At 44.2% G+C, this 22,670-nt stretch overlaps 2 protein-coding genes across 3 annotated transcripts in view; both read left to right on the top strand.

Moving 5' to 3' along the window:
• Window positions 1–558: 558 nt before the first annotated feature.
• LOC138804896 (telomere repeats-binding bouquet formation protein 2) lies at window positions 559–15,122 on the top strand. Of its 2 annotated transcripts, none has more exons than XM_069989415.1 (7): window positions 559–609; window positions 880–961; window positions 2,217–2,356; window positions 6,938–6,999; window positions 9,358–9,443; window positions 10,826–10,914; window positions 14,353–15,122. In XM_069989415.1, the coding sequence occupies exons 1-7, from the start codon at window positions 573–575 to the stop codon at window positions 14,493–14,495; spliced, it is 639 nt and encodes a 212-aa protein (XP_069845516.1). In that variant the 5' UTR covers window positions 559–572; the 3' UTR covers window positions 14,496–15,122. The 2 variants fall into 2 exon arrangements, with proteins under 2 accessions (XP_069845516.1, XP_069845515.1); XM_069989414.1 differs by lacking the exon at window positions 559–609 and adding an exon at window positions 713–780.
• A 7,141-nt stretch (window positions 15,123–22,263) lies between these two features.
• LOC138804894 (sorbitol dehydrogenase) overlaps window positions 22,264–22,670 on the top strand; it is a 31,998-nt gene continuing 31,591 nt past the window's right edge. The window contains exon 1 of the mRNA XM_069989409.1: window positions 22,264–22,430. Coding sequence (XP_069845510.1) covers window positions 22,365–22,430 — 66 coding nt within the window. The 5' untranslated portion in view covers window positions 22,264–22,364. The remainder of the gene's footprint in view (window positions 22,431–22,670) is intronic.

The raw sequence follows: 22,670 nt of genomic DNA, 5'->3' as shown, positions 1-22,670 counted from the left end.
GCTTATGTGGTGCTGAGGAATTGAACCCAGGGCCTCAGGCATGCAAGGCAAGCGCTCTACCACTGAGCCACCTTCCCAGCCCCAACAACAGCAATTTGAAATCATGGAAATTACAAACTGCTGAAATTGACATCAACAGGAAATATCAACAAAATCAAAAGTGTGTTTTTTTTCTTGGGGGGGGGGAAGGCTAATAAAATCGACAAACCTCTAAGGAGACTAGGAAATAGAAAGTGCAAATAAAATATGAGAAATGAGCTGGGCACTGATGGCTCACACCTGTCATCCTAGCTACTCAGAGATCTGTGGATGCGGTTTGAGGCCAGGCCAGGCAAGAAAGTCTGTGAGACTCTCATCTCCAATGAGCAAACAAACCAAAGGTGGTAGAGTGCCAGCCTTGATTGAAAACGCGCACACGCACACACGTGCGCGTGCCAAGTATTTGTAGATGAAATAGTAGCCAAGACTTGATGCTACACAATCTCATCCCAATCTCTACACCTTGGGTGCAAACACTCACCAGCTCCAGCGTCCTTCCTCGCGGCTTCCCCAGCTAAGTTCAACAGTCTGGTATGGCGTGCGGCAAGCTTTTCCCGCCTTTTGCTGCCGGTAACCAATCAGCGCGAGGGTCTTCGGTCCTGAGCCAATCAGCGATCCCCGCAGCAGGCCTTTCCCCCCCCACTCCCCGCCCACCTCCTCGCGGTCCCGGAGCCGCCATGTTTCAAGGGCAGCGGGGCTGGTTCTGTGGTAGCGTCGGCCAGGACCTGAGGCAGTTCTGGAGTAGGCGGCTTGGCCGGAGGGGGACGAGTGAGGTGGGAAGGGTCGGAAGGGTGGCTCCAGGAGGTCCGCCAGGCTCACCCCGCGCTCTTGCCTCCGCAGTGGCCGAAGGCGGCACGGTCAGTGACTGGCGGGCCGCAGACTTCCTGTTCAGCAGCGACGCCTCGCACCCGGACACGCTGAGGTACCCGCGGCCCTCCCCGCGGCGCCTCCCAGCCGGGACGGCCGCCGTCGGCCCCGGGTCGTCGAGCCGGGCTCCGGCCTTGCACGTGTGCTGTCCCCGCCATCGCCCCGCCCCGGTTCCACCCGGTGCCCGGGGCTCTTCCGGGATCCCGGCCTCGTGGTTCCAGCAGTCCCCCCGCGGGGAGCACTGCAGGGGACCCGCGTACTCCCGCGTACTCCATGTCTAAAACCCAGATGACCACCTCATAGCAGTGCCCTTCACGCCCTTCCCATCCTGTGATGTTCACACTTAAACTCTTCCTGGACAGTGGGGGGGGGGGGGTGTATTGGTTGTGGAGCTTTAACTCTGGGCCTGGGCGCTGTCCCTCAGCAATTTGGCTCAAGGCTAGCGCTCTACCACTTGAGCCACAGCATGACTTCTGGCGCTTTCTGCTTATGTGGTGCTGAGGAATCGAACCCAGGGCCTCATGCATGCAAGGCAAGCGCTCTACCACTGAGCCACCTTCCCAGCCCCTGTCTTTTTCTTTAAGACCTCCCTCTTCTACTTTTTTACAGGCCTCGTTATCTATTTATGAAATCTTTCCTAACGGCATGCCCTGCCCATTCCCTACCTCATAATTAACTGATCCTTCATAATGGCACTATGAGGAAACTCAGTTTATAAGCTGCTGATGGCCAATCCACTGTTAATTTCCACTTACTTACTGTTTTGGGTCAAGTTTCTAAATTTACAGTCTTTTTTTAACTCTCTAAAGCTGAGGTTTGCCTAGAGTCAGGCCACCAAACTAAGTAGTAGTATACTCTTACGCTGAAAATGGAGCTCAGTGGGATCGTGCTTGCCTAGCATGTGCAAGGCCCTGGGTTCCATCTAAAAAGCACTAAAAAATAAAAAAAAATTTAAAAAATATTTTCTTGGGCTGGGAAGGTGGCTCAGTGGTAGAGCACTTGCCTTGCATGCATGAGACCCTGGGTTTGATTCCTCAGCACCACATAAGAAAAAAGGCAGAAGTGGCGCTGTGGCTCAAGTGGTAGAGCGCTAGCCTTGAGCTGAAGAGCTGAGGGACAGCGCCCAGGCCCAGAGTTCAGGCCTCACAACCGGACCTCCCCCCAAAAAAAAAAATAAAAAGATTGTCTTTTTGCTAGGGAGAAAAGGTCATCATAATTGTCTGTATTTCCAGTCATTTATTTTTTCTTTTGAAAAGTTGACACATTCTTGTTCATTTCATATTCTAAAAGGTTTCCTTTCTTTCTCCTAGAATATATCACAGCCTTGACTACATAGAAGATAATGCTACTGTTTTTCATGCCTACTATCTCTCTGCGGTAGCTAATGCTGAAATAAAAAACTCTGTGGCTTTAGGTCATTTCATTCTTCCTCCTGCTTCTCTGCAAAAAGGTTAGCAAATGTCACTCAACTAATCTCTATTTGCCAAATCCAGCTAATCCCTGTCAGATAGCCCCATCCAATTTTACTTATATATTTGCTCTCAATCAGAAAGCATTGAGTTTTGCACCACTTAACATGAGTGGAAAAAGTATAGACTTTGAGTCAGATTACCTTGGGTGTTATTTATTCATTACATATTTATTAAACCCCACCCCATGACAAGTTCTAACTCACATTTGGGGATTCAATGATGAATAAGACAGACGTGGAAATAGCCCTCAAAGCTATCTTGTCCCAAGTTGTTTTAAGGGAAAAAAAAAGGTAATATATTAAGGTATAGGACACGTTGAGCATTTAATAAATGCATTCTTTACTAGTGTTGAATCTCTTCCATTCTTCTGAAATTTCTTCTTCAAATATTTGTTAACAAGCCAGGCACTGGTGGATTATGCTCCCAATTCTAGCCACTCAGGAAGCTAAGAACTGAGGATCACGGTTCAAAGCCAGTCCAGGCAAATAAGTCTGTGAGACTCAGCTCCAATTAACCAGTAGAAATACAGAAGTTGAAGTGTGCCATCTTTGAGCAAAAAAGCCAACCAAGAGTTTACAAGGCTCTGAGAACACACTCAAAAATATTAGTTAGATTAATAAACTCATATTTGTATATTTTATACTTTTGAAAGTACTTTCAGGGGCTGGGAAGGTGGCTCAGTGGTAGAGTGCTTGCCTTGCATGTATGAGGCCCTGGGTTCGATTCCTCAGCACCACATAAGCAAAAAGAAAAAAGCCGGAAGTGGCGCTGTGGCTCAAGTGGTAGAGCACTAGCCTTGAGATGAAGAGCTGAGGGACAGCGCCCAGGCCCAGAGTTCAGGCCCCACGACTGGACCCAAAAAAAAAAAAAAGAAAGAAAGAAAGAAAGTACTTTCATATTTTTTTCAGCAACCCTGTGAAGTGCAAAGACAAATGAAAAACTGCTTCTGAGCTGGGCACCGGTGGCTCATGCCTGTAAATCCTAGCTACGATCTGATGATCACAGTTGGCAGAAAATCCATGAGATTTTTTTTTTTTTTTTTTTTTTTTTTTTGGTCGGTTGTGGGGCCTGAACTCTGGGCCTGGGCGCTGTCCCTCAGCTCTTCAGCTCAAGGCTAGCGCTCTACCACTTGAGCCACAGCGCCACTTCTGGCTTTTTCTGCTTATGTGGTACTGAGCAATCGAACCCAGGGCCTCATGAATTCAAGGCAAGCACTCTACCACTTAACCAACTTCCAAGCCCTCCATGAAACTCTTTTTTCCCCCTGGTCCTAGGGCTTGAACTCAGGGTCTGAACCTCTTTGTGTTTAAGGCTAGCGCTCTACCACTCAAGTCACAGTGCCACTTCCAGCTTTTTCTGAGTAATTTAATGGAGATAAGAGTCACAGATTTTCCTGCTTGGGCTGGCTTTGAACCGTGATCCTCAGATCTTAGTCTCCTGAGTAGCTAAGATTACAGGCATGAGCCACTGGCACCCAGCCTATGAGACTCTTATCTCCCATAAACCACCACAAAACTGGAAATGGTACTATGGCTCAAAGTGGTAGAGTGCTAGCCTTGAACAGAAGAGCTCAGGGACACATCCAGACTCAGAGTTCAAGCCCTGTGACCAAAAACAAAACAAAAGAAGAAAACAACAACAACAACAAAAAACACTTGCTTCTGAGATTGATTCTTTCCATTTTCCTGCTTGGCACATCTTACTCTGTTCTGTTCAGATTCTACCTAGCTTTTCGGAGGTAACTTCAATATCAGATTTTTAAAGTCTTACATTGTCCAGTTCTGTGTGTATGTGTGTGTGTTTGTGTATGCATGTGTGCATGCGCACCAGTCCTGGGGCTTAAACTCAGGGCCTGGGTGCCATTCCTGAGGCTTTTTGCTCAAGGCTAGCAGTCTATCACAGCTCCTTTTCTGGCTTTTTTTTTTTTTTTTTTTTTTTTTTTTTTTTTTTTTTTTGTCGGTCGTGGGGCTTGAACTCTGGGCTTGGGCGCTGTCCCTCAGCTCTTCAGCTCAAGGCGAGCACTCTACCACTTGAGCTACAGCGCCACTTCCGGTTTTCTGGTGGTTTATTGGAGATAGGAGTCTCACGGTCTCTCCTGCCCGGGCTGGCTTTGAACCGCGATCCTCAGATCTCAGCCTCCTGAGTAGCTAGGATTACAGGCGTGAGCCACCAGCGCCCGGCGTTCCTTTTCTGGCTTTTTGATGTTTAATTGGAGATGAGTGTCATGGGCTTTCCTGCTCAGGCTGGCTTCAAAGCCCAATCCTGAAATCTCAGGCTCCTGAATAGCTAGGATTACAGGTGTGAGCCACCTTGCATGGCTATTGCCTAATTCTTGATGTGTCTCTTGTTTACCTGAAAAATACGGGTCTATATACAGATAGACAGAGTGAAGCTATATATTATGTCCTAGTGAGAAGAGTATTAAAAATAAAAGCAAGGCCAGGCAGCAGTGGCTCCAACCTGTAATCCTAGTTACTCAGGAGGCTGAGATCTGAGCAATGTGGTTCAAAACCACCCAGGCAGGAAAATCCATGAGCCTTTTTTTTTTTTTGGTTGGTTCTGGGGCTTGAACTCTGGGCGTGGGCGACGTCCCTGGGCTCTTCAGCTCAAGGCGAACTCTCTACCTCTTGAGCCACAACTCCACTTCCGGTTTTCTAGTGGTTTATTGGAGATGAGTCTCATGGACTTTCCTGCCCAGGCTGGCTTTGAACTGTGATCCTCAGATCTCAGCCTCCTGAGTAGCTAGGATTACAGGTGTGAGCCACTGGTGCCCAGCTCCATGAGCCTTTTATCTCTAATTAACCACCAGGAAACTGGAAGTAGCACTGTAGCTCAAAGTGGTAGAGCCTTAAGCAGAACAGCTCAGGGACAGTGCTCAGGCCCTAAGTTCAAGCCCCATGACGGACAAACTTTTTTTTTTTTTTTTTTTTTTTTGGTCGGCCGTGGGGCTCGAACTCTGGGCCTCGGCGCTGTCCCTCAGCTCTTCAGCTCAAGGCGAGCGCTCTACCACTTGAGCTACAGCGCCACTTCCGGTTTTCTGGTGGTTTATTGGAGATAGGAGTCTCACGGTCTCTCCTGCCCGGGTTGGCTTTGAACCGCGATCCTCAGATCTCAGCCTCCTGAGTAGCTAGGATTACAGGCGTGAGCCACCAGCGCCCGGCTTTGGACAAACTTTTTTAAACTAAAAAGTTTAAAAAACACTTTTACAAGGAGCATTTAGAACCCCAGAAAAAATGTTTTCATCCATACTTGGTATCCCAGTGAGACCTAGTTATAATATTAAAATATGTTCAGTGATTATACAAATCAATTAATGACTAGATGGGAAACACTTATTCAAAAATGTTCCAGTCAAGGTGCTGCTAGGTAGCCCAAGGTGCTAATATGTAGCATAGATTGGTCTCAAACTCTATTAAAAACTATTTGTGCTGGGTGCCAGTAACTTACACTTGTAATCCTCACTATTTAGGAGGCTGAGATACAAGGATCTGGGTTTGAAACCAGTTGGGCATAAAAGTCCATGAGACTCTTATTTCTAATAAACCACAAAAAAAATGTAAGTGGGGCTATGGCTCAAGTGATAGAGCAAAAATATAACCTGAACAAGTCCTCAAGGACAGAGCTCAGGCCCTGAGTTCAAGCCCTAAGACAAACACATATAATAAATAAATAAATAGATAGATAGATAAATAAATAAAAAAAAAATCAAGCTGGGCACCGATGGCTCATGCCTGTAATCCTAGCTACTCAGGAGGCTAAAATCAGAAGATCACAGTTCAAAGCCAGCCTGGGCAGAAAAGTCCATGAAACTCCTTGTGTTAAAGGCTACTGCTCAGGCTGGGAAGGTGGCTCAGTTGTAGAGTGCTTGCCTTGCATGCATGAGGCCCTGGGTTTGATTCCTCAGCACCACATAAGCAGAAAAAGCCGGAAGTAAGTGGCACTGTGACTCAAGTGGTAGAGCGGTAGCCTTGAGCTGAAGAGCTGAGGGACAGCACCCAGGCCCAGAGTTCAGGCCCCATGACCAACAACAACAACAAAAAAAGGGCTAGTGCTCTACCACTTGAGTCACAGTGCCACTTCCAGAAAACCAGAAGTGGTGCTGTGGCTTGAGTGGTAGAGTGCTAGCCTTGAGCTAAAAAGTTGAGGGAGAGTGTCCAGGCTCAGAGTTCAAGCCCCACGACTGACCAAAAAAAAAAAAAAAGATCAGATCAGGTCAGATAGTCATTCTAAGATTAATGGTTATTCACCAATTAGTACAAATAGGTTTTATTTTTGTTCCAGTCCTGGGGCTTGAACTAGGTTTTATTTTTGTTCCAGTCCTGGGGCTTGAACTCAGAGCCTGGACATTGTTCCTGAGGCTTTTTGCTCAAGGCTAGTACTCTGCCCTTTGAGCCATAGTTCCAATTCTCCCTTTTGGTGGTAATTAGAGACCAGAGTCTCATGAACCTTTCTGCCTACTTTGAACTGTGTTTCTTAGATCTCAGCCTCCTGAGTAGCTAGGATTACAGGAATGAGCCACTGGTAAGTTACTTGTATTGAATTTGCTGTTCTCACCACAGAAATAAGAAGAAAAATTGGTGGTTTTATTTGGGAACAAGATCAACATTTTCAGACAGAAAAGGTAAGAATAAATGTGAATACTTCTCTGAAACCTAGCATTTGAAAATTTTCTGAAAGCAATGAAGTCTTAAAAATATCTTCTTGAGCCAGGCACTGCTGGCCTATTCTTGTAATCCAGCTACTCAGGAGGCTGAGATCTGAGGACTGTGGGGTTTTTTGTTTGTTTGTTCTGTTTTTGTAGGTCATGGGGCTTGAACTCAGCCCAGGTATTGTCCCTGAGCATTTCAGCTCAAGGCTAGCACTCTACCAGCACCACTTCCAGTTTTTTGAGTGGTTTATTGGAGATAAGAATTTCACATTCTTTCCTGCCTGGGGTGACTTTGAACCACAATCCTCAGATTTCAGCCTCCTGAGTAGCAAGGATTACAGGTATGAGCCACTAGTGCCCAGCTGAGAAGTATCATTTGAAGCCAGCCTAGACAGGAAGATTTTTATTATTTTTTTATTTATGTCAGTTGTGGTACTTGAACTCTGGGCCTGGGCGCTGTCCCTCAGCTCTTCAGCTCCAGGCTAGCCCTCTACCACTTGACCCACAGCACCACTTCTGTTTTTCTGAGTGTTTTACTGGAGATAAGAGTCTCGTGGAGGGGTTGGGAAGGTGGCTCAGTGGTAGAGTGCTTGCCTTGCATGCATGAGGCCCTGAGTTCAATTCCTCAGCACCACATAAGCAAAAAGAAAAAAGCCGGAAGTGGTGCTGTGGCTCAAGTGGTAGAGCCCTAGCCTTGAGCTGAAGAGCTGAGGGACAGCACCCAGGCCCAGAGTTCAGGCCCCATGACCAGACCCAGACCCAAAAAAAAGAGTCTCATAAACTTTTCATGCCTGGGCTAGCTTTGAATTGCAATCCTAAAATCTCACTCTCCTGAGTAGCTAGGATTACAGGCATGAGCCACCAGCACAGGGCTGGAGATTCCCCCCACCCCCACCCCCACCCCACCCCACCCCGATTGTGGGGCTTGAATTCTGGGCTTGGGCCCTGTCCCTCAGCTCTTCAGCTCAAGGTGCTCTATGCTGGAGCCACTAGGATTACAGGCATGAACCATCTGTGCCCTGGTGGTTTAGGGCTGGAGATTTTTATCTCCAACTAATCAGCAAAAAGATTTTGGTGGAGCTTTAGATCAAATACTAGAGTACCAGCTTGAATCCAAAACCTAAGGGAGAGTGCCCAGGCTCTGAATTCAATTTCCAGCACTGTCACATGCTTGCACGCACGCACAAACACACGACACAGTTTGCTTACAAGATGTTAGTAGTAATCAGCCAAATTAAGGATTTTAAAGGGCATGGTTTTCTTTAATATTATTTGGCTAGACATTGTTTTTGTAGTAGTACACTGACAAAATTCAAGATTTGGAGGAGTTTTTTTTGTTTTGTTTTGCAGTATTAGGGTTAGAACTCAACGTTTCATGCTTGCTAGGTTGTTCTACCACCTGAACTATTCCTTTAGCCCTGTTTTGTGAGTAAACAGACTCATGTTAAAAAGTTGTGAATTTTTTTGTCACTAATATTTAGGGAACAGTAAGTACATGGTAATTATCAGCTATTTCCTACCAGTGTAAATTCTGATTAATTCCTTGTTGTAACATTTGTTAAATGAGTAGTACTTCTCAAGAAATGTATAAAATACTGTTTTTAGTTTTTGCTATCTTGCTCAAATTTAGTTGTGCCTGTGACTTTTATGTAGTCTTATTTACCTGTATTAATTTACCTATGGCTTATATTAGCTCAGGAAGGCCTCAAACTAGTCAGTGCTTCTCCCTAAACCTCCCAAGGGATGGTATCACATACAGGATCCAAGATACCTATTTCCTTATTTTTTAAAGACTAAGAAGTAATAAGACCATCACAACCAAAGCTTTACTTATCTATTATAATCTCACCCTGGAATTAAAAAAAAATATGGTCTTCTTTCTGTACTAAAATTGTGTAGTATATATCATTGTATCAGTGTGTATACAAAATGTTGTAAGCATCTCTAGACTGAAAGCCAGGTGCTGGTGGCTCACACCTGTAATCCTAGCTACTCAGGAGTCTGAGATCTGAGGATCCAGGTTCAAAGCCAGCCTGGGCAGAAGAGTCCCTGAGACTCTAGTCTCCAGTTAACCACCAGGACTCCTGAAATGACACTGCGGCTCAAATGATAGAGCAGTAGCCTTGAACTGAAGAGCTCAAGGACAGCACTCAGGCCCAGAGTTCAAGCCCTACAACCAACAAAAACAAAAAAAACCCTGGACTGAATGGGGCTAAAAGTATAAAGATGTTTAAGACTTTTGGTATATCTGTCATTTTATTTTTTTCCTTAAAAACACTGGTTCGTTGGTATGCTGAAATTTTCAAATGTGATTTATTTTACTGTCTGTAGAATGAGGAAGTAGCATCAAATGAAGTAACAACCCTGAGGGAAAGTGGTGAACTAACAAATGAGCATACAAAAAACTTATTCAAAAGGTATTGAATTTATATACTTCATTATAGCTATCTTCATGCACTGAGTTTCCTGTGGAATTGATATTATCATCCCATTTACAGGAAAAGAAATCTAGAATTAAAAATGATTAAGTGTGACTGCGGGTTTGGTGGTACATAACTGTGATCCCAGCACTTGTGAGGCTGAATTAAGAGAACTGTGAATTCAAGGGAGCCTTGGGCTACATCCTTAGTGAGATCGTCAAAAAAAGAATTGGAGAGAGATAAAGAAAAAGAAAAGGAAGGGGAAAACCGGGAGAAGATGGGGAGGAAAGGAAGAAACCACTAAGTATATAACTATACCTCAAGTGTCTTATCTAGAAACTTTTTTTTTTCCAGTCCTGAGGCTTGAACTCAGGGACCAGGCACTTTCCCTGAGTGTCTTTTGCTCAAGACTAACATTCTAACACTTGAGCCACAGTGCCATTTCCAGCTTTTTCTGTTTATGTGGTATTGAGGAATCAAACCCAGGGCTTCATGCACACTAGGCAAGCACTCTACCACTAAGCCACTTTCTCAGCTCGGAGCCTTTACTTTGTCAGAACCATCAAAGGTATATGGTGACCATAAATATATCTGTAACCTACCTATGAAGCATTTATTTTAGTGGCATACTACTAGCTATACTAAACACTTACTAAGTGGTAAATTATTATTGAAAACTTGCTAAATACAACATATTAGTGGGCTAAACTCACAACATTTCATTTGCTTCTTCCATTTATAAGTAAATACAACCCCATTTTACAATTGGGGAAACATACCAATGTTATTCAAGGACAGAAGCTGAATTTGAAAACTAGTCTAGCTGGTCCATATTCTAAACTCTCAACCACTGTGCTGTTTTTCCTTCCCAGTATGTTCCCCAAATCTGAAGGTTAAATGAGTTAAAAAATTACTTTGGACTAGCACTCTATCACTTGAGCCATAGTGCCACTTCTGGATTTCTGAGTGGTTTATTTAAGAGTCTCACTGAAGGGCTGGGAAGGTAGCTCAGTGGTAGAGCACTTGCCTTGTATGCCTGAGGCTCTGGGTTCCATTCCTCAGCACCACATAAGCAAAAAGAAAAAAAGCCGGAAGTGGAGCTGTGGCTCAAGTGGTACAGCGCTAGCTGAAGAGCTGAGGGACAGCGCCCAGGCCCAGAATTCAGGCCCCACGACCAGACCCAAAAAAAAAAAAAGTCTCACTGATTTTCATACCTGGGTTGGCTTTGAACCATAATCCTCAGATTTCAGCCTCCAGTGTAGCTAGTATTATAAGAGTGAGCCACAGGTGCCCGGTTTAGAATAACTTTTAATTTGTAATATAAATCCAAAATTTATAATACATAATCCAATATCATATATCTATGTTTCATTTTATAGCACAGAAAAGCATTTTATAAAGACTCCAGTTATAGAAAAGCAGATGTATTTCCCTCTTCAGAATTATCCCGTGAACAACATGGTAACAGGTAACTTCAAATTAATTTAGAGTAAATCCAGCTAGGGATAAAACAAAGAGTGTCAAGAATAAAACTGCTATTGTACTTCAAATGTGTAGCCTCCTCTATTGTACGTGATAATGGCAAGACATCATTTATATGTTAAAAAAATTGGCCTGCAGAATTGACCCAGGATGGGACTCATATTTTCTGTACTTATAATAATACTTGTTTAGGGCTGGGAAGGTGGCTCAGTGGTAGAGTGCTTGCCTTGCATGCATGAGGCTCTGGGTTCTATTCCTCAGCACCACATAAGCAAAAAGAAGAAAAGCCGGAAGTGGCATTGTGGCTCAAGTGGTAGAGCACTAGCCTTGAGCTGAAGAGCTGAGGGACAGTGCCTAGGCCCAGAGTTCAGGCCCCATGACTGGACCCAAAAAACAAAAAATTAAAAAAAATACTTGTTTATATAAAGTGAACATTTGACCCTACTTATATGACACAGTTACAATTTATGCCCATTATTTTGAAGTCAGGTTTTTCGACCCCTGGGAATGAAACTCGGGGCCTCAAAAATACTTTGTGTTAATGTAATGTCCTAATTAAATACCCTAATTTGGAATCTAAATTATATGGACAACCTCAGTCATGCACACCTGAGAACACACACACACACAAGCAAAACAGCCAAATTTTATATGTAATTTAAGGAGACTTATGGATATCCAAAAGCCCATTAATGGCTTGTTGCTTTCCTACATGGTTACCCTGTATAATGAGAAGACAGAGAGCCAGGCCCCGGTGGCTCACATCTATAATCCTAGCTACTCAGGAGGCTGAGGTTTGAAGATCACAGTTCAAAGCCAGCCCAGACAGGAAAGTCTGTGAGACTCTTATATCCAATAAACCATTCAGAAAACTGGAAGTGGCGCTGTGGCTCATGTAGTAGAGCATTAGCCTTGAGCTGAAGAGTTGAGGGACAGCACCCAGGACCAGAATTCAAGTCCCATGACCAACCCAAAGAAAAAAGAGAAGACAGATAAACGAGGCTGAAATTGAGAGAATAAAATGTAAGGAAACCAACCAATCAAATATGGCTATTAGTATATAGATAATTGTAAGTGAGGATATGGATGAAGACATGCACAAAGTCAGGTACAGGAGAAAGGGTCAGGAACATCTACAATTCTTTCTCCAAACTGCCACTATTTGATTGTTTGTTTGTTTGTTTGTTACATGTCCTGGGCTTGAATTCAGAGCCTGGGTACTGTGTCCCTTTCTTGACCAGGCTGGCTTTGAACCGCAATCCTCATATCTCAGCCTCCTGATTAGCTAGGATTACAGGTGTGAGTCCCGGTCCTGGCTTGCCTTTTTTTTTTCTGGTCCTGGGGCTTGAACTCAGGGACTAGGCACTGTCCCCCAGCTTCATTTGCTTAATGCTAGTGCTCTACCATTTGAGCTACAGTTTAATTTCTGGGTTTTTGTTTATGTGGTACTGAGGAATTGAACCCAGGACTTCATGCATGATAGACAAGTACTCTACCACCAAGCCACATTCCCAGCCTCTGTTTGCCATTTTTAGGGAGACTTCGCTGCATGGTCAAAATTGAAGCCATAGTCAAAACTGAAGCATAGACAACTGTATTGAAATGTGATTAGACTAAAAGTATAGTTTTTATTTATTTATTTATTTTGGTTGGTCATAGGGCTTGAACTCTGGGCCTGGGCGCTGTCCCTCAGCTCTTCAGCTAAAGGCTAGCGCTCTACCACTTGAGCCACAGTAACACTTCCGGCTTTTTTCTTTTTGCTTATGTGGTGCTGAGGAATCGAACTCAGGGCCTCAGGAATGCAAGGCAAGCGCTCTACCACTGAGCCACCTTCCCAGCCCCTCAAAGTTAATTCTTTTTTTTTTCAAAGTTAATTCTTAACCTATGAACTTAAATTACATATTTATTCTGTTGGTATTGGTGGTAGTGCTGCAGTTGTTGTACTTGGACGTGAGGACCTTCCCCCCCGCCCCCACCCCAGACCACCAGAGACCAAGATCAATGTAAACAGCAAAAGAGGCGTTTATTGCAAGCTCAGGCTTGGTCCTCCGCGCACCAGGTAACTGGTGATGCTAAGAGGCCCCGAGCCCAGAGTTACAGCACTTTTTATAGACTTTTTAGGGAGGGCAGGGACTTTGCACACATCATAGCATCTTGTAACATATCACTACACATCGTGGGAAAATCCTAAAACAACTCTATAGTGTAATTGTCCCACTACAAAGCGGAAACAGGTTGTTGGTTAGATCAAAGGGCTGACTTACTTTAAACTGGTTGGCCGGCACCACAGGGGAGTCTCTAGGAGATATGTGCTGAACTGCAGGGTTCCTTTCTCAAACAAACACCATCTGTGGTCTGACTACTGGGTCACCACGCCCTCCAGCACCTGCCTGCAGTTTTCCCAAGGATTGTTTATGTCCCTAGTTGCTAGGAATTGTTTTGTTGTTTGTTTTTTTTTTGGCCGGTCATGCGGCCTAAACTTTGGGCCTGGGCACTGTCCCTCAGCTCTTCAGCTCAAGGCTAGGACTCTACCCCTTGAGCCATAGCGCCACTTCCGGCTTTTTCTGCTTATGTGGTGCTGAGGAATTGAACCCAGGGCCTCATGCATGCTAGGCAAGCACTCTACCACTGAGCCACCTTCCCAGCCCAGCCAGGAATTGTTTTTATCTGCTCATTCCCAGGTCGGGCTCATGGTCAGCTGCATAACTCATACCTCACAAGATGTAGTACTAGCTCAGGCTCCTCATAGTAAATTCAATCACTGGAACTCTACTAGAATTTTTTTTCATAGTAATTACTTTTAAATTAATTTAAATTTTAGAGTAAACCACGAACATTTGCTTTACACATAAAGTGTATTCATTCAAATAATTGTTACATAACATTGAGACCTTGCTTTTGGACAGGGTTTCTTTCTTTGATAATCATATCTATTCCAGATTATTAATTACATAAAAATTGCTCACACCCATAATCTTTGTTGAGTAATATAGATTTACCTTTTTTTTTCCCCCACTAAAGCCTGTTATCTCAACATTTGCAGCACCAGAAAGTGTGGCCTGTTCTACTGGGGAAGATAAGTCGTTTGTGCTGTTAGTGAATCTTTGTACAGAAAGTTCAAAGTGGTCACCCTCTAAGTCAGTCAGTTATTTTGTTCTAGGTTCTTTTATGTTACAGCTTACATCTAGATATCACACTTCCAGTAGTTAAAGGGCTAATCAGGAATCTTTGTTTTAAAAATAGAAGGTTCAGGGTGAGGAAAGAGTATATTTCTCATCAACTATAGATTTCATAAAGAATCTTCTCACTGAAACTATTTCTTCTTAGTTTTTTAAAAATAATCTTTAAAAAATTTAACAAATAGAAGACACTGAAAAGCAGATAGTACGGTAGGATTTCAAATATATTTTTCTGTTATTTATAGATTATATATCAATTGATGCCATGAAGAAATACCTTGGGGAGTTACATGACTTCATTCCCGGAAGCTCAGGATATCTGGCATATCATGTCCAAGATGAAATTAATATGTCTGCTATAAAAAACAAAATGAAGAAGAAATACTAAGTTAAATTGTCCTTCCACATGGGTATCTCTTTTTCCATAAAATATTGCTAAATACATACATATATATATATATATATATATATATATATATATATAATTTATTTTTTTCCAGTACTGGGGTTTAAACTCATGGCCTGGATACTACCGCTGAGGTTTGTGGGGGGTTTTGGTTTTGTTTTGTTTCATTTTAGCTAGCATTCTACCACTTGAGCAGCTCAAGTAGTAGAGTATTTTTTGTTTTTTGTTTTGGTAGTTAATTGGAGGTAAGAGTCTCAAGGACTTTCTTGTCGAGGCTGGCTTTGAACCACTATCCTCAGATCTCAGGCTCTCTGGACCAACTAGGATTACAGGCATGAAACACTGGCCCCTGATTTGTATGTAATTTTTAAAAATAAGCTCCCCTTTAGGACTGGAGCACCGGGAAAAGGGGAAAAATTCTTAACTTCCTCAACATATGACTTTACGAAATTCAAAATCATTTGGTTGTTCTGATATTGGGCTAGACTTTTTACCCAGACTATAATATTTGTAATATGTTTCACCAATTTTAAGTACATAGTTGTCATGGAGTGATTGTCACTGAAACATACTATTTTATAATCTCCTTCCCACCCCCATCTGCCTCGCTCTCTGTCAAATAATTCTTTTGGTTCTAATATCCCATTATATTGTTCACTAAATACAATATAAAATACAATGTATTTCACTATTGTGAATATTGAGCTTTATGATACTATTCATCTTATTTTGACTTAAAAATTGAATTCTGATTTTCTGCTTCTCACTTGAAACACAGGGAGTGAAACTTTAATAATTTCATGTGAATAGCTTTTTGCTAATAAATGTATAATAATAAAAAATAATAAACTATTATATTACCTGAGATAAACACGCAGTATACCTTAAAATCACCATGCTAGAAAGGACCTTAGAGAAGAACCCACTTGCCTTTTTTTGTGAGGAAGTAAAGACTCTGAGAAGGTATCTTCCTGTGTGAATAAATGAGGACTAAACCAAACTCCAATATAATTTTTTTTTCTATCGGTCATGAGGTTTGAACTCAGGGCCTCTACAACAACCCTGGGCTTTTTCCCTTCAAGCTAGCATTCTACCACTTTGAGCCACAGCACCACTTCTGGCTTTCTGCTGGTTAATTAGTCTCTTGGGTCTAGGCATGTAGCTCAGTGGTAAAGTGCTTGCCTAGTATTCATGAAGCCCTGGGTTCAATTCCTCAGTACCACATAAACAAAAAAAGCTGGAAGTGGCTTTGTGGCTGAAGTGGTAGAGTGCTAGCCTTGAGCAAAAAGCTCATGGGCTGGGAAGGTGGCTCAGTGGTAGAGTGCTTGCCTTGCATGCGTGAGGCCCTGGGTTCGATTCCTCAGCTCTACACAAGCAGGGGGAAGTGGTGCTGTGGCTCAAGTGGTAGAGTGCTAGCCTTGAGTTGAAGAGCTGAGGGATAGTGCCCAGGCCCAGAGTTCAGACCCCACGACCAAACACACACACACACAAAAGAAAGAACCTCACAATAATAATGAAATAAAAAAGATAAAGAAAATAAAGAATCTCAGGGATTTTCCTTCACAGGCTGATGTCGAACTGAGATCCTCAGATCTCAGCCTCTTGAAGGGCTAGGAACTGAGATCCTCAGATCTCAGCCTCTTGAAGGGCTAGGATTATAGGCATGAGGCGTCATGAGGCTCAATGTGACTTTCTTGATTTCCCAGGCTCTCCTACATGTCAAGGCTACAGTCTCAACATTAGTATCTAGGCCTTTTTTTGAAATAATGTCTCCCTGAGTATCTTAGGCTAGCCTCTAACTCCTGGAGTTAAAAGTGTTTAGTCTGGGCTGGGAAGGTGGCTCAGTGGTAGAGCGCGTGCCTTGCATGCATGAGACCCTGGGTTCGATTCCTCAGCACCACATAAGCAAAAAGAAAAAAAAAAGCCAGAAGTGCCCAGGCCCAGAGTTCAGGCCCCACGACCGGACCCCCCCCCCCCAAAAAAAAAATTCTAGATACTCAGGAGGCTGAGTTCTAGGATTGAGGTTCAGGAAAGTCCATGAAACTCTTATCTCCAATAGAAAACTGTAAGTGGCACTGTGGATCAAGTAGTAGCCTTGAGCTGAAGAGCTGAGGAACAGTGCCCAAGCCGAGAGTTCAGGCCCCATGACCAACAACAACAAAAAAGTATGCCTCCTGCCTCCACATAGGTATGTGCCCTCAAACACAGCTTCGCTCTCTCTCTTGTTTTTTTTTGCCAGTCCTGGAAGTTGAACTCAGGGCCTGGGTGCTGTCCCTGAGCTCTTCACCACAGTGCCATTTCCAGATTTTTCTGTTTCTGTGGTACTGAAGAATCAAACCCATTCATGCATGCTAGGCAAGCACTCTACCACTAAGCCACATTCATAGTCCCTGTGTGTAGTTCTTATTCTATTCATAAATGGATGTGTTGAACTGAAATCCCTTTGTATAACTAAATAAAAAAGGCAAAACAAAAATAGTTTGTAATTTTTATTTCATCTTGTTTCTTTCATCCTTTGTAACTGATCTCTTACTTTCCCTCTCCCTCTCTTCCTATATCCCCTTCCTCACCCCCTCCCACCTCTCTCTGCTGGTACTGAGGCTTGGGAACTGTCCCTGAGCTTTCATGCTCCAGGCTGGCACTCTACCACCAGTTAAACACCCAGTTTTGTTTTGTTTTTTAACTGGAGTTAAGAGTCTTACAGACAGGCTGGGAAAGTGGCTCGGTGGTAGAGTGCTTGCCTTGCATGCATGAGGCCCTGGGTTCGATGCCTCAGTACCACATAAGCAGAAAAATCCAGAAGTGGTGCTATGGCTCAAGTGGTAGAGTGCTAGCCTCGAGCAGAAGAGCTGAGGGACAGTGCCCAGGCCCAGAGTTCAGGCCCACGACCAACCAAAAAAAAAATAATAATAATAAAAAAAAAAAGAATAAAAGAGTCTCACAGATTTTCCTGCCTAGGCTGGCTTTAAATCTTGATCCTCAGATCTCAGCCTCCTGAGTATTTAGGATTATAGACATGAGCCACTGGTACTCCACTCTTGGATTCTTTTTCTTTCTAGATTTGTATAGGGTTTTACAGAATTAAGTAAGTGATGAGTTACTGGCCAATACTACTAATACCTTCCAAATGTATGTATGTTTTCATTTCTAGTGAGTCTCAATGGTAATTTGTGGGTTTTGGATTTTTTATGTTGTTGTTTTTGTCAGTCCCGGGGCTTGAACTCAGGGCATGGGCACTGTTCCAGAGCCTCTCTGTGCTCAAGACTAATGCTCTACCACTTGAGCTTTTGCTCTTGCTCTACCACTTCAGGCGTTTTCTGTTTATGTGGTACTGAGTATTCAAACCCAGGGCTTCCTGAATGGCAGGTAAGCACTCTACCACTAAGCCACATTCCTAGCCCCATCAAGTATGAATTCAAGCTCTAGTTCTAGCATAAAAAGTATGAAAAGAGAGAGAGCCAGGCACTGGTGGCCCATGCTCTTCGATCTGAGGAAATCAACTTATGAGAAAAAGGTTATTTTGATTTATCCTTTTAGAAAGGCTGAAATAATCAACTTACAAAGATTTATTTTGGCTCACTGTTTTGGAAGTTTAAGTCCAAGGTTACCTGGCCTTGGAGCAACACAACTGGGAAGTAATACTTAGCTAGGCAAAGCTACTCATCCATGGCTGGAAGCAAAAGAGATATGAGGAAGGCCAAAGAGTCCTCTTTAAGGGTACACCTCTAACGATCCTCCCGCTAGACCCCACATCTTCATGTTTATCCCACCTCACAACTGTGCCAAACTGGGAACCAAATGTCCAACAAATGGACCTTTTGAGGAATACTCAAGATCCAAACTAAAATAGCTATGTTATTTCTATTGGTATCTGACATTATCCCTTTTATTTGAGTCATATGATTTATTCTAAGTTTTCAAGATACTTTGGGATTTCATCCTAACATACTGTCTATTTCCACAGATGAGCATTATGGAGTAGTCAATATTTTTCCTTACTTTAAAGCTAAAAAAGAACTTGTAGGCTGAGTTGCTGGTAGCTAATACCTGTAATCCTAGCTACTGAGATCTGAGGATCAAGGTTCAAAGCCAGCCTGGGCAGGAAGGTTAATGAAATTGTTATCTTCAATTAACCACCAAAAAAGCAAAGGTGGAAGTGGAGCTGTGATTCAAGTGGTAGAACATTTGCCTGGACCAAAAAAAAAAAAAATGTAATGGACAACTCCCACGCCTAGAGTTCAAGCCCCAGAACTGGCACACAAAAAAACAACCCTTTTCACATTTAGAGTAACCTAATAAATCATAAGAATTGTGGCAGGGTGTAGTGATCACACCTGTACTCCTAGCACTTGGGAGGCTAAAACAAGAAGACTGTGAGTTTGAAGCTGGTCTGGACTACATACTAAGATCCTGGTCAGCCTGAGCTAAATATTGAGATCCTACCTCAAATGACAACAATAGTAATAACAAAACAAAGACATGATGTAATTCTACCCCAGATTAGACTAAGATGAAAGTTCAGTCTACATTATGCTGAAGTGACTGTCCACAACCAAGTTTCGAAAGAGATTTTCCCAAGTACTGCCAAAGATTTCCCAACTGTTCTGACCTTTGGAATATCAAAGTCCTGTGGTACACTGATTTTTCTTGTTAGTAAACTATATAATCTAGATCTTCAATGGCTCCATATTTATGATGTGTTCATTTCCTTTTTCTACATAGGTAGCTTCAGAGAAGTGAATCCTATTTTGGGGAGGGGGTAAGAGGAGGGGTGAGGTGGGGGAATTGTGCCTATATTAGGGCCTGGACTTAAGGCCTCACATCGTTGCTTAGCTTTTCCTATTCAAGGTTAGTGTTCTATTACTTGGGCCATACCCCTACTGTTTCTTTGCTCGTTAACTAGAGATAAGAGTCTCAGGACTGGTTTTGAACCTCAATCCTCAGACCTCGGCCTGGGCTTGAATGATCTTTCTTTCTCTCTGTCTCTCTGTCTCTGTCTCTCTCTCCTTCTGTTTGAACTCAGGGCCTTATTCTTTTTGGCAAGCACTCTAACCACTTAAGCCATGTCCCAAGACCTGAATCCTGCATTTTAATTTTTAAATTCCAAGTAAAGTTTCTAGACAACTTGTTAAAGCTGTATTTAGTGGAGAAGAGTGTCTTAGTCCTGTGATGTCTGGGCAACTCAAACAAGCAAGTCAAGCAGAAGTCTAGAGAAACTATGCCAAGCAGGCAGGCCACCACAGAGACAAAGAAAGCACTTTATCTCTCTGTTGTCCAAAAAAAAAAAAAAGCACTTTATGGTTTATTGAGTAAAATGCCTGGGCAAGTCTGTTTCTCACAGTGACGAATACTGGTTTCTGTTAGGAAATTGTATAGAACTGCCACAAGTCATTTGAATTCTATAACAACAACAATCTAGCTGTTCCAAGAGGCTTAAAAAAAAAAAAAAAAAAAAAACCTTTTTCTTGTTTGAGGCATTGTTTGGGTGGCATTTTTAACTTGTCCAGAAATAAGACCATGAGTTTTGTTTTGTTTTGTTTTTGCCAGTGCTGGGGCTTTAAGTCAGAGCCTGGAGCCTGGATACCATCCCTGGGCTTTTTTTGCTCAAGGCTAGCACTCTACCACTTCAGCCACAGTGCCACTTCTGGCTTTTTCTGTTTATATGGTACTGAGGAATCAAACCTAGGGCTTCATGAGTTAGTCAAGCACTCTACCACTAAGCCTCATTCCCAGCCCCACAACCAGTGCTGAATTTACACATACAAACAAATTTTTGTGGTGTGTGTTTGTGTGGGTGTGGTGTGTGTCCTGGTCTTGGGGCTTGAACTCAGGGCCTAGGCACTGTCTGAGCTTTTGTGCTCAAGACTAGTGCTTTACCACTTGAGCCACAGTTCCACTTCCTTTTTTTTTTTTTTTGTGGGTTGTGGGGCTTGAACTCTGGGCCTGGGGCTTGAACACTGGGCCTGGGTGCTGTCCCTGTGCTCTCCAGCTCAAGGCCAGTGCTCTACCGCTTGAGCCACAGCACCACCTAGGGTTTATTGGAGATAAGAGTCTCATGGACTTTTCTGCCTGGGCTGGCTTTGAACTGAGATCCTCAGATCTCAGCCTCTTGAGTAGCTAGGATTACAGGCATGAGCCACAGGTGCCCTCTAACTACTGTTTTTTTTGGTGGTTAACTGGAGGTAAATCTCAGGGACTGTCCTGCCTGGGCTAGCTTGGAACTTTGATCCTAACATCTCAGTCTCCCTGGTTGCTAGGATTACAGGCAGTAGCCATTGATAGCCAACCCAGCAATAAATATTTTAATGCCACAATTAAATTTCTTATTAATACAACTATAGTCCTACAGTCTTGCTACTTGCTATCATATCTTTTTCTTTCCCTTGCTATGTATAACTTTCAGAGCTCTTACATTTAGAAGGCTAGACGTGTCCACATATTGATATTTTTTGGGGGGGAGGGGTCAGTCATGGGGCCTGAACTTGGGGCCTGGGCGCTGTCCCTCAGCTCTTCAGCTCAAGGCTAGCGCTCTACCACTTGAGCCACAGCACCACTTCCGGCTTTTTTCATTTTGCTTATGTGTACTGAGGAATTGAACCCAGGGCCTCATGCATGCAAGGCAAGCACTCTACCACTGAGCCACCTTCCCAGCCCTGGTTTCACACTTTTGTTTTAACTAAAAACTCATTCTCATGGATTGAATGTTTCTAAATTAAAAAATGTGAAGATCAGTTTCTTAGAATCTTTACCAATTAATCCTTTTATCTTTTGCATGAGTTCTGCTTTTTCACCTAAAAATCAAGAAGTAACAAAAATTTTGAAAGGCTAAAAAAAAAAAAACTTTAAAAAATAAATAAAAATCTAGAAGTGTCTACTTCAAGTGGCCCTCAACTCTTAAGTCATTCCTAGAGCCTTCTCCTCCAGCTTTACCTATTGGAAAGACATGCTTGGGACCTTTGGATCTAGCATGCAGTCAGGGCCACAAAGATACATCTTCAGGGACAAGGACTGGGGAGAGATTCCCCCCTCCCCAGGCTGAGGGGGTGGGGTCCCTGGAAGTCCTTGAAAGAGGGAGCAGTCTACTGGGAAGGCAGCTCGCACCCCACCAAAAACCACACAGTTGTTCTGAGAGGAGAGGCTGCTTCCAAATAAAAGGGCCCGTTCATTCCCTTCTGTACATACCGAGGCACTGGCCCCTAGGATGATGCACGAATTCATTCATTCACTCACACCGACTCATGCTGGACCTTTTGCTGGATGCTGGGGTCACGGACCCAACATGGGGCCTGCATCTTGCAAGGCACACAGTGTGCTACCTGCAGTGCCATGGTTGTCACGTTAGTGACAGACCCTTGGGCCTCATCTCGGGCTTAGATTGACAGTGTTGGTCCTGAGAACCTGCCCTCACTACCGCTGCCCACATTCCCGAAGCCCATTTTTCTGCTGGTGGCCACCTTTTTGGCAATCCGGTCTAAGGGCTGCGGACGGAAAGAGCACGTGGCAGACGGCTGCCCACCCCGCGGCGCACCCTCTCTCTCACCCCCACCACCGGGCCAGGCGAGCCCACGGGGCTCCTCCGCGCCAGTCCCGCCCCCGGCTGTCTGTCAAGGAGGAGGAGGCCCCGCCCCTTCGCGCCAGCCCCGCCCTCAGCTGTCAAGATCGCGGGTGACCCCGCCCCTGGCCCTCCAGGCCCGCGCGCGCCCAAGTGCGCGCGCTTCTCCAAGTCCAGGCCCCGCCTCCGCCCCTGACCCCGGACCCTTCGCCCCGCGGGTGACTGACCAGAACCACCATCTGCCCCGCAGACCGCGGCCTCCGCTGCAGCCTGCACTGCTGAGCGAGGGAGAAAGCGACATGGCGGCGGCAGCGAAGGCCGAGAACCTCTCACTGGTGGTGCACGGACCCGGGGACCTTCGCCTGGTAAAAAAAAAAAAAAAAAAAAAGGAAGAAGGGTGGGAAGCCCGCTCCACCCGGCCTCACCCCTCCCGGGCCGGCCGCCGCCGGGGCTCCCCAGCCTGGCGGGGCCCCAGCCATGGCCCCGCGCTCCGCAGCCCCAATCAGCGCCGATTTGGGGCTAGTGGGGGTGGGGTGGCAGTTTGAGGTTATCATTGAAGGAGGGACCTGGTCTGGTGTCTTCGAACCTCGGTCCCGTGCCTGGCA

Source organism: Dipodomys merriami, unplaced genomic scaffold (assembly GCF_024711535.1).
Source record: "Dipodomys merriami isolate MVZ:Mamm:240054 unplaced genomic scaffold, mDipMer1.0.p SCAF_379, whole genome shotgun sequence".
Taxonomy (NCBI): Eukaryota; Metazoa; Chordata; class Mammalia; order Rodentia; family Heteromyidae; genus Dipodomys; species Dipodomys merriami.
This window is presented reverse-complemented; position numbering and strand designations above follow the sequence as displayed.

Excerpts from the sequence above, each read along its gene's own strand:
- LOC138804896 (XM_069989414.1), top strand. The coding sequence starts at position 717 with ATGTTTCAAGGGCAGCGGGGCTGGTTCTGTGGTAGCGTCGGCCAGGAC. Across the intron at positions 2,357-6,937 it reads TCCTGCTTCTCTGCAAAAAG|AAATAAGAAGAAAAATTGGT; the intron begins GTTAGCAAATGT and ends TTCTCACCACAG. Across the intron at positions 9,444-10,825 it reads ACAAAAAACTTATTCAAAAG|CACAGAAAAGCATTTTATAA; the intron begins GTATTGAATTTA and ends TTCATTTTATAG.